Genomic DNA, 12183 nt, shown 5'->3' with positions numbered 1-12183 from the left:
GTTTATTTTTAGACATCCATGTGGAACGCACTGTACTGTATGCACATGGCTTTTAAATAGCAATATTATGATGTTATATACTTCCATGAAAGGGTAAAAGAGGATAAACTAATTCACATACTAGTTATAACATGCTCACGGAATCTTACAGCCTACACTGGCCTCCAAAAAAGAAATCAGGAGTATATATATAATGCAGTGATCTTCTACTTAAGCTAATGAAACTAATCATATCTAATCATAACTCCTGCAGTATGTTTTGAAATGGACTAAACAAAACCAACTCTTTGAATATTGGTGTCTAGTTTATACAGGATATAGATCAATAATTCCAGGTTTTGGAATTAAGAGTTCCTCAAAACATATCACCACTACAATTATTATTAACCTATATTGTCAAATTCAGACCTGCTTTTATTCATCATTAAAAGTAACTTCACCCTACTTGTAGCAGCCTTTAAAATATTAGAGTATTTAATCTGAAATGATCTAGTAATACATTCAGTGATTAATTAGCACTGATGGTTTTTAGGATGTGAGAGCAATTCCTGAGCTATGTATATTACAAACTTAGCAGTTCAGCTACATTACACTGAGGCCATAATGTGCAACCATTAACGGAAGCACCTGTGCCAATGTTTCAGACCTGTAATGGGGATAGTGACATAAAGCTGCTTTAAAGATTTTGATTGACCAGGACAAGGCATACTCCTTGAAATTCAAACTTTCCTGGAGCACAAACTACAAAATGTAGTCTGAGAAAGTCTACTGCCATGCAGTCAGACCTGTATTCATTTAAGCCCAACATAATACGAATGAATGGCCAAAGACAGTTTGGAGAAAGATAAAAAAAAAAAAAAAAAACATGGGACAGAACCAGAAATAATATGCTATTAGGCAAAATATCCTCCTAAAATTATCTTCTCCACAATTCTTAAAACCATGAACGTTATAAAATTCTGACCTAGTCAATATTACAAAATATATACTAAAAAAAAAAAGAAAAAAGAATCCTTCATATATAATAAGCTTCAAATATCAGGGTATGGTTTTTGGTAGCACTCATCTAATAATAGTAGTTTTAGCATAGAAAGAAATAGCACAGATTTAAAAAAAAATCTTATATCTCTAAGACATAGTAACTAGACTTCTTACTAGATTTCTTATACGCTTCTTTTTCCCCTTTAAACACTGTGTTGACAAAAATTTGTGTCACGCTTAAGAAATGTTACATGTTACATATGACCATTTTTCAAGTTCAAAGCAATGCTGTACTTTCCCCAAACACATGCCAATAGTTTATGTGTTTCCCTAGACACATGAGAAATACACAGTTCTTTCTCGTTTGAATGTTTCTAATTTTCTTTCCAGGTATTTCTGCATGCAAAAATGCATTGAACTAGGAATAATGCAGAAACATTTTTCTAATTCCACTATACTCATAAAACATCATTCCATGTCAAGCCCCAGTGTATCTCACATACCAATATCATTTCAGTATTCCTAAAACATCAATAAAAAATGATACTACCTAACACTTTTTAAAGTTATTTTATTGACGCACAAATAAATCTTCTTAGTACCTCCACTACTGAAAATACATATTGAGTCTTCTGAAGACAAATGGACTTGGCTTTACTACACTGCAGGTGACTTAGAAGCCAGCATAGTTTATGCACTGGTGCAGTAGTTCAGAGCCACTCAAGATCTTTGCTGGGCTGGGATCAGCACTTTGTTAGACAAACCTAAAGACCATTTAAAAAACTGGCTAGTAGTTGTTATGGCTTCAGACTAGCTTGATGTTCAGGCTGTTTATGCCTGCAAACGGCTCTGGAATTATGCATGGATTGTTGCATAAAAAACAGACCCTTTAGAGAGTCAAAATATTCCAGTGTTACCATTACTTCTTGATCAACTGAAATTGAAAGAATCACAAAATTCTAGAATTCCAAACAGGTAGGCACTTTATTTTAGTGACAATTTTCATGTGCAAAACTTTGAATACCAGTATGATTTCAAAGTATGTTACCACACCTGATACAGAAGTTCTTTACTAACTACGTTAGTTGGAGTTCTGAAATCAATGGTATTACTGCCTGCCATGAAGTCCTTTTGCTTAGGCTAATCACAAAATGAAAGTCAGGTATACCTTTGATTACAAGCTTAAAAAAAAAAAAAAAAAAAAAAAAGAAAAAGAGAGAAAAAGAGGCTGCCAGAGAAAGATTGCAGCACCAATGCTGGTGTATGCTAGTTTAGAAAGACTTCAGAAATGCATCATTCATTTACTTGTCTGTTAAATGAAGGAAGGAGAGTAGCGTCCACTGCCGTAAAGAGCTTTTCGATTTTCAGATAGATACCGTGAACACAGAGTAATACCCACCACTATCCTCATTTAATCTCATATCTTGAGATTAATCCCCACCCCTTTCTCTTGGCTGACCGTTCCCAACACTTCCAGGAAGTCCATCTGGCCTCTTTCTCTAGTGTGGACTGCTAGCTTTGCATACTATTCATTAGTACTCAAGTAGTTGGTAAATGAGTACACAAACATCCTTTTTAAGTGTGTAAAAGTGGTTTCTCTAATTTCAGGTACCACACAGAGATGTGGCCAAAATTCAGCCACCAATCTCAAGAAATTTAAGCCTTAACATCTAGCAAGACATACCTATTAAAATGGAAGAGTGTGAATTAAAAATAAATCAATATTCCTAAATGTGAGTAACTTATACATAACTCCTGCGAAGTTATACAAAATTCTAACCACATGACCTTGGCATTCTCATTCTGGATGACTTTTTTTTTTTTTTTGAGAGGCTAGTCACTATGAACATTTCTTCTGGTTCTCATAAAAACTTTTAGTTCTAAAGGTCTATTCCAACATGTAAGACATCCAAAGGGTTTTGGAATCCTAAACAAAGCTTCTAAGAGCTTCAGAAAAAACCGTGTCAAGTCAGCTCTCAGAAAAAAATACTCCATAAGATATACTCTATAGCTGTTTCAGGTACCTATGATGAAAGGCAAAAACAACTTTAAAGAAAGAAACAATTTCAACATCTGAAGCATTGGGCACAGCCCTGCATCTCACTTACATAAACTCAGATGTTATATGATGCAAGTTACAGATGTCATGGGGCTGCAGCATAATCTTCAGTATTTCCATAATCATTAACAAGCAATGCATTTTTAGTGCAAAAGCAAACAGGCATTCTGCTATGCTTGAAATTTCATATATGTAGAGCCTTATATTTCTGGATCTCAGAAGAATTTGATGACTGCAGTAATGCCAGTGTTAATTTAAAAAAAAAAAAAAGATGTGTTAAAAAGCTTGAAAGAGTGTTCTGATACGTTCAGTGTAAAATTCCATGTAATGCTTTTCCAGAAAAGCTAACAAAGCATACTTGACATACTACACTGAAATGGATTTAGAAGCACTTACACCAATAAAAGCAAATGGCATATTATTTAGCATTACCTTGTGTAAGTTATTACTTAACACAAAGACACTTGTGTGCATTACCTAGCACATTACATTGTGTAAGTTCTTAAATGCTTTAGGTGAATTACAGAAACTCAGATGTAATGAGTTAACAATTAAATTGCACCTTTTTGAAGGACATGTTTAGAATTCGTATCACTTTGTTTATTCAGATAAAGGTCTTGTTTTAGAAAAAACAAATTAAAATGGCAACCAACAATTCAGAATTATACAAAGCAATATAAAACACACACACAAAGTCTAAAGTTCACAACACACTTCTCTAATTTACCAAGGATTCATAAGTACTTTACTGAAAAAATATATATATTTTTTGGAAACCTCACACCTTTTTTTCCAAGTATTACATAACCTCACTGTGTCAATGTGTCAAGAATCTCTTAAGTACCAAGATCTAAGGATCAAATTGAAAGAAACTAATCAGTTTTAAATACTTTCTCCAGTGAAAGGTAATAACCACAATAACACAGGAGAAAACAATATGAAAATTATTCAAACGTATGCAATTCCTTATTTTTTTGTCTTTATGTTCATATACTTATTAATTGTGAGGTGTTTTCAGACCCTCTTCATTCCCTTCATGCTTAAGGGCGTCACCCATGTAAAAACCTGGAGAATCTAGTCTAAGTAGGTTTTAGGTTAAAGCCTGCTTTAGTACTTTTTTTTTTTTTGGTGTGTTTCTTTTTTAAAATGTAAAATATATTTTAAATAAAAAATTGGAAAATAGAGCATTCCGTGAGCTTTAATAAAAGGTAAATATATAGTAAATGCTATTTACAAACTGTATGCAACAGGCATACTTGTAAGGGGAGGAGAATGGAAAAGAGAAAACACTGCAACTGCTTAGCTCTTTCTCAAATTTCCTCACGACCTAACTTGCAGGAAGCACTAGTTGTTCAGACTACACCTGTAGAATACTATTGTCTTCTTCAAAAAAGTAGATCATTTTTATTGTAAATCGACTTTCACAGCTACACAGAGTACATCTTCCAACCAAACAAGAACATATTTAAGACTTGTGCTTAAAAATGATGACCAGCTATATTCTTATACCAAACTCTTCCTGGTGTAAGAAGTTAACATTTTTCATCACTGCCTACAATAAACTGATTATACTTACGGTTTTAATGATTAAGACAGACTTGCTTTGTGCAGTCATGTTTTTAAATTACACTTGAAACAGAAGAACCCTTGTTATATTTCAGAGCCTCCAGTTACCTGAATATAAAACTATATTTAAAAATCTATGACCAAAAAGAATGAATTCCTACTGAATTTTCACAGTAGCTCAGTGGTTTCCAGAGAAAATTGTTTTTAAGTCTTGGCAAAATAACTTTTCTCCACTCAGTTCATAATTAAAAGTTTTAAGAAATCATCTTACCGTGTCCCCTTGGTGTTCGTTTCCTGCGATCTCTGAATGCTGCTCCTGACTGCAAGGCCTCAAGCAGACTATCCATCACTCCTGTCTCATCACCCTCTGAAAATAGGAAAAAGATATTATTAATCCCAGTGCAATTGAAATCAGAATGTTAAGGAAATAAAAAAAAAGCTTACATAACACTTCCAAGCAACAGACATACGTCTTTATGTAATGGATGCTGTCAGCGCTTCAGGTATCCCTGCCTAGTTTTTATATGATGCTCCATTAAGTAAAATTTATGCCAATCCTACTGCTCTTCAAGACATGATCTTGTGCATTATTGATGACATTTTCAGCATGCAGACAGATGCTGTTGAATGACTGTAGCTTCACTGCTAAAATTCCTTTAAGAACATCCTGAAGTAGAAACAGGCCACTTTTTTTGGGATTTAATCAAAGCACACGGAAAATCTGATGAAACTGAATACCCCAAATATTGTAGTACTGCATATATATTTGTGTTGACTCTTATTTTTATGATGCACTGAATCTTTACCAGCCACATACTACACTGCTACTCACGTAAAAGAATACCATGGATGACCTTAAGGCAAGGTAAAGAAAAGAAAGAGGAAAAAAAATGCAGTGAAACAAAGAGGTGCAATACTTCGTAAAAGCTGAATTCTATTTCTGCCAAATCTTCCTCTTGGTTTTCTATTTGGTTCCCCCCTTCCCACTGAAGCAAACTGAAGCAAAGTTGCTGCTTTTAAATTGCTGGATTTTACGGTGCAGTATGATAAAAACAAGTAGAAGGTTTATTTTTTACATATTTAAGTTGTGAACTTCCTTTGCATTTCAGACTGTTAATAAAAGTTGATCACAGCACACCACAAGAAAAAGTAGTCAAAGCTGCAATGTTACGAAACTGTTGATGAATACTTATTTTCCTGCTCACATCTGTGTTATAATCCAAAGCTAAAATATAGACTAGGCTCAGCAGGTAGGAGGTGAACATTTTATTTATCTCTCTCAGACTTCAGGCTAATACAAATTACTCCACCAAAGAGTGGGAAGATAATTACTTTATGCAAAAGATTTACATTACTGGAAGATACTTCTGACTTGCACAAAATGTAGGAGTTTAAATGTATATTCAAGGCTCTCAAATGCTAAAGTTTAAAAACAGCTTATTAAGGCAAAAGGTATTCTGCCCCGGTTCCCGGTTACATTTAGATGCATTAGATTAAATCCAGACCTGATATAAGAGCGTGCAAATCCTAAATCAATACCTGGTTCTAATTTCTACATAATGACTATCAGTATAATTACTTGGTAAATTTAAATTATATATCAATGTAATTTCAACTATTAAGTATAATATGCCACATATATAAACTTATCTTCAACACCAGATGGAAGGGAGCAGAACAAGAGTAGCAACCTGAAGACTGAAATACACGTCTTCCTGTACAGAAAATCTTCTTAATTTTCTTTGTCTACCTTACCATACACATGCTTATTCAATGGTTTATTGTTGGTTCTGCATTAAGTTTATTTTCTAAATCAGAGATCTGTAAATACATTTTAACCAAACTATTATACTCCATGTTGATCTGAAACATCTAATGAATAATATGATTGCAATACTCATAGCATTAGTTAGCATGTTAGAATATTTTATGTGTAGAAAAATTACAATCATTTGACCTTCATAAAAAAAATTGGCAGAATGTATGCAAAAAAAACTTCAAAACTCCATAGATGTTTACACAGCATTCCACATTTTCTGCTGAGTGTGCTATTCTACCTGCTAATTACTGCGACTGCTAAAGAACACCCTATTTTGGGGTATCAAAATATACAATACAAAGAGACATGAACTACAGAAGCTGTAGAACACAGTGATGAGATTTTTAACTTCTCAAAGTGAAATTTATGCTGGATATGCTCTCATCACTGCATCTTAATGAAAGTTGTCAGTTGACTAAATGGAAACTGGACAAAGTATTGCATTTTTAGTCAGCCTTCATTAAAATTCATAAATAATAATATTCAGTAGAAGTTTCAGACCTCACCCACAGTTTTTGCTGAGGTACTTCACATATTACAAGCTACCTCCTTGATTTATTTTAATACAGCCTGCAACAGTTTGCAGACACAAATCAGCTAAGTCAAACAAACAAAAAAAAGTTTCTAAATTAACTTATTCCTAATCAAAATTGTCCATGAAAATATGATGTGGATGCCCATCCTTAGAAGTGTTTGAGGCCTGGGTGGATGGAGCTTTGGGCAACCTAATCTAGTGGAAGGTGTCCCTACCCACAGCAAGGGGTTGGAACTAGATGTTAAGTCACCTTCCAACCCAAAGCGGGTTAGCTACTACAATTTTAAAACGAAATATAATAACTGGGATAGCACTTTTGACTGGTGATGGTAAAACAACACAGCAGAATAGCTTAGGTCTTTTAAGTCACTTCAGTCGCTCTGGAGAATAGATTACAGAAACTGCTTGAAATCAGAACACGTCAGACCATCCATGCAAAACATGGTCCATCTCCTGCCTGTTTGGCTTCTTCTGAGCAGTAGCTGTAAATCTGAATTGGCTCCCAAGAGCCCCTGGGAACATGTTCTCATTTCTAGAGTGTTCTGCTGTCTTCCCTTTGATTTGTTCATGCTGAAGTTCACGTGATCATGAAGATCATGAAGAGAACGCCCTTGTATTTTACTGGTGCACCTCCCTTTTCCAGTAAGGGCAATGTATTTGCAAAACAGGTTGTACTCTTTGGGTTTCAAATGCACTAATTGTAAACTAACTTAAATTAACACAAACGTAAGTAATTGCATGGCCATTTGGACAGAAGCTTTCTGGAACTTTGCAGGAAGTTTTTCTCAAATCTAGGCCCTTAGTGAAAGAATCTTATCAAATGCCACTTTAGGTAACACGTATCTACCTGCCTGCTTCTCCAGATGGTTTCAAATTTATACTCCTAATCACATCTTGCACTATATTGTCCTGCTTTGTTAGCACTTCTGATGAGTTACGTTTCAACAGTGGAACTACCAAAATGGTTCACTGCTCTTTCATGAGTCAAACCCATGTCCTTTATAAACTTTGGAAAAAAAAAAAGACTGTGTATTCGTAACTAGTATTAGGATTCTAAAATGCAATATATTCACTTAAGAAGGTCAATTTTCAGTGTCTTTTGGCAAGTATGTATTTATGTTTTCATACATTTGTATGTTATTCATCTGCTAAATTCATTTTGCAAGCATAATAAATATCTTCAGGAAGCAGTCTTCCTTAGCATTTTGCACTAGAATACAATCTCATGACTGTTATTTACTTTCTAATTAAATGGAGAGCAAGTTTGGACGGTATGACTGATAAATGAACCTATACCTCATGTCAGTTTCCAAAAGAAGGGAAATCCTTGCTTACATACCAATTAAGCATATTGTTTATGATAACCTGACCTCAGGTTTATGTCAAGTTAATAGAATGAGAAAAATGTGCTTTGTTACACTGGCAGACCACTAAAAACAATTTCTGAAACGTGCACACTTATTTTCAGAAAATGTCACAGTGGTCAAGGTCTACTTCAACAGGAATGTATTTAAGTGAAATGTATAAATATTACCCCTGGGGATCATTTGCCCCTTGCAAGGATGATTTACGCACACACGTGTGCACAGACACTGCCTCTGTGTGACAAGGAAATGATTGTGTGGCTCCAAAAAAAGAGAGAGAAAAATACCATAACAATTGAAGATATCCATAATGAAGTTCCACTATTGTTTCAATGGTTACAATTCTGTTACGGTATTAAGCAACTTGTAAGTGACATAATTAGCTGACACAGCACTTTTAGCATTAGAAAATCACTTAAAAATTGCTGATAGTTAATGACTCAAATATTTTATCTAAGAAAAAAACACAAAAATACATATAAAAACTAAAAAACTTGCAAACATTATGCAACTTTCTGCTTCCAACAAAAATGTATACTCTGCATACTAATCCAGAAGCAGTCTTTGTTTCCGCTGCACATTAAAAAAAATAAATATCGTTACTTTATTATTATTTTTTAAACTTCTCCCAGTGGATTACAGAAGTCATCAGTGATCAGAAATTTCAAGTTCAAAGTTTGACTGTACAACTAACAAACAGCCATGAAATTAATGTCATAACGTTCAAATTACTTTAATTTGGCATCTATACCTGAGAAAAAGAAATCCACTTTTATCACTAAAATAAGCATCATTTGATGTCTTACAGAATTTAACCTTTTAAGTATATATACATTTATATATTTTGGCAAATGAACATTACTTAATTCATGAAGTTAACTTTACCTATACAACTATTAAACAATTTTGGGAAGAATGTTTTAACACTAATCATACAGTAAAAAGAGGCTCATTAACATGGTATTCTTTCCCACATAATTAGGGAAATTACTGTTGTTAAGACAGCATCTTAACAATCCTATTACAAATGAGATACTATAACCACAGAGAAAACAATCATTCCACTGAGACAAAATTTAGACACCAACCTTGTCCCCAGTTTAAATGGGGACGCAGTTCCATTTCACAACAGTTCAACGAGCAATTCTGTTATCCTGATTTCTGCACTATAGAAAAAGCTATTTGATCAACTAATTATTGCAGAAATGGTTTTTAACATTGGCAGTTCTACAAAATAGATGAATATAAATTTAAATAGCAATTATATTGGATAAAGAATATAAAGTATTTTCGAAAGTAACAATACGTGCTTTTGAAAATAAGAATACTTTTTCTACCAAGGAAAAAGAAAGTTGAATTTGCATATATTAAAAGTTAACACTTGCTACTGTCCAGTAAACACTTCCAAAGAAGCCTTATTTTAAGTGAAAGAATCTAATAGCACTGCCTTTCTTCACCTGTAATTATCCCGACTAGATTTCAGTCTAATGATTTTGTTTTTTTCCCATGACAATTTACCCCCATGAAATCTTTTCATTGTGCCTACCTTCTGTTCATAAACAGTTTTCCATTACTTTTTTTTTTTAAATTTGAGATTATATTTTCATTTCTAATTTCTTTTTGTTTACCAGTCCATGCTTCCATCTATTTGCATCTCTTGAGATGGTTTTGATCTATATTAACAGCAACATTTACAGTAGTTTTGATTCTCCCCCCATTTTCCATGTGGCTTCAAAATACTGCATAAACACAGCTTATAATTTTTGAGCAACTCATGTAATTGGAGAAGAAAGTATCAAGCCTTGTTGTACTTTTACTGATATTTTTGACCATAATGTAAATCTCCATTTATTTTTTTCCTTTCTTCTGTGAAGATTACATTTCAGGAAGAATGCAGCATATTCAAATGGACCATTGACATCAATATGAAACAAAGACTTCACAAATGAATTCTAACACTGATCTCATTGGCATCCAGCACCATAAACGAATAATTAACAGAATGTAAATATGCCTCATGTTTTACCATACCAGGTACCTCTCGTAATCACTAGCCGAAACAAACTCAAAGGATTAAGGCTAAGATACTGTCAACATAATATGCATCTCATAATAAAGTTAGTATGTATTTCTGTTTATGCTAAAGGACATAGAAAGAACACAGCAATTAAGAAAGCATACAGTCAGTAAAAAAACAAGCATGTCCTTCTTGAATTGCACCCTGCAATTGCCAATGCAAGTGTAAACTTTTCAAGGAAACAACTGAATTATTGCTGATATTAGTACATAGCAATGTGAATAAATGGCAGATGAATTCTTATAAAACAGTACTTAAAAAGGGAAAGCAGGAATATCCATCAACCAGTAGCATAGAACTTAATTTCTGTTATCTTCATCTGCATTAGGGAACAATGTTAATGTGTCTTCAAAATAATTTATTCAATACGAATTGGGACTAAGCAAGTTCATTCTATCTTTTATCCCAATAACTTCAGATAAAAGGTGATTCTAATCACCATGGTAATCAGACATAGTGAAGAGCAAAACTGCTTCTGATTAAATAACATTTGCATCAGAATTGCTGTTGCACGTTTTTCAGCTCCTTGAAAGCTGACTTCAGTTCTTTTTTCCTCTCTTGTTCACTTAGAAGCAACATTGCAGGGATTTTGCAGATGTTAAGTCACGTGGAAGTCATGAAAACACTATATAAACATATAGCCCAGCCTACTACAGCTCTCACAAAAATGTAGACCACTGCTGTAAAATAAAGAATGTTCTCTTTTCATAGAGCTGGCAAGCCGTAGAGAAAAGATTAATTTTCAACTAGGCAACTAAAAATTTTGATAATAGATTCTTCAAATCACATTTTTTTTTTCATCAGCTCTTAAGCATCTACTTTTAGTTGCATGTCAATGTCTTCCTCAAAAATGCTTGAGCGTGTCACATATAGGGAAGAATGAAATATTTTGAAAATATTTCTCTGAAATTTTGATTTGTGTCATCAGCCGAGCACTACTTAAGATCTTCTCCATCATGCTGCTGTTATAGAAAAAAATCACAAAAGCTATCTTTGACTCAAGCCACTACACCATCTTTTCTGTTAAAAACAGCCCAATTGTATGGGCATTTGAATGCCAAGTAATATAAAATCCACTGACTTCAACTAAAGAAGAAACTTGATGGAAATTACTTCAAAATAAATTATAGGCTGAAAAGATCTTATTGTTGTTTAATGTTTTATTATTGATTAACTGAGAACCGACTAACCTTTCTATATCTATTAGAGTGCCTATTTATGAAAAATAATAGGCATAAATATAACATAGGCATAAATAGGTATAACGTATATGTTTTTTGAAGCAAAAAGAAGAGTATATGTTGAGTAAGTTCCTAACGTTTTGTTTTTTTGTTTGTTTTTAATTCATATATTTAATTTAATATTTGATTTAATAAAATTAAATAGTAATATTAAATATTAAATTCAAAAGTTAATGTTTAATTTAATATTTTAATTTATTTATTTTAATTTACTTATTTTAATTTATTTTTGAAGGTATATATTTATTTTGTCTACTATCAGTCCATCTTGATTTTGTATGAAACACCTATATTTGGAAATGTGTATGTCTTCTGAGGCTTACAATCACTTGATTTTTTATGTTGTCCGTTGTAAATCACTTCAAAGCTTATATTGAGTTGAGAGATCTTCTATATTACATTTCTCATTCCACATCTTTGAATGCTTAGTAGGATTTATGTAAGTACTGTGTCAACTGGCTGATATGGCATCTCAATTAAACGAGACACTCCACAAAGCACAAAATACTAGTGAATTGAGTAACCTGGTCTTTATAATATT

The 12183-nt window shown here is 33.2% G+C and overlaps 1 protein-coding gene across 4 annotated transcripts in view; it reads right to left on the bottom strand.

The window, feature by feature from the left end:
* The window catches only part of DIAPH2 (diaphanous related formin 2), a 184964-nt gene that overhangs the window by 39524 nt on the left and 133257 nt on the right, over window positions 1-12183 (bottom strand). For all 4 annotated transcript variants that reach the window (XM_082771025.1, XM_082771028.1, XM_082771026.1 and 1 more), the window contains one exon: window positions 4878-4973. In XM_082771025.1, the coding sequence (XP_082627151.1) occupies window positions 4878-4973 (96 nt within the window). The remainder of the gene's footprint in view (window positions 1-4877; window positions 4974-12183) is intronic.

Source organism: Aythya marila (genome assembly GCF_965140915.1).
Source record: "Aythya marila genome assembly, chromosome: 13".
In the NCBI taxonomy this organism is placed as follows: domain Eukaryota; kingdom Metazoa; phylum Chordata; class Aves; order Anseriformes; family Anatidae; genus Aythya; species Aythya marila.
This window is presented reverse-complemented; position numbering and strand designations above follow the sequence as displayed.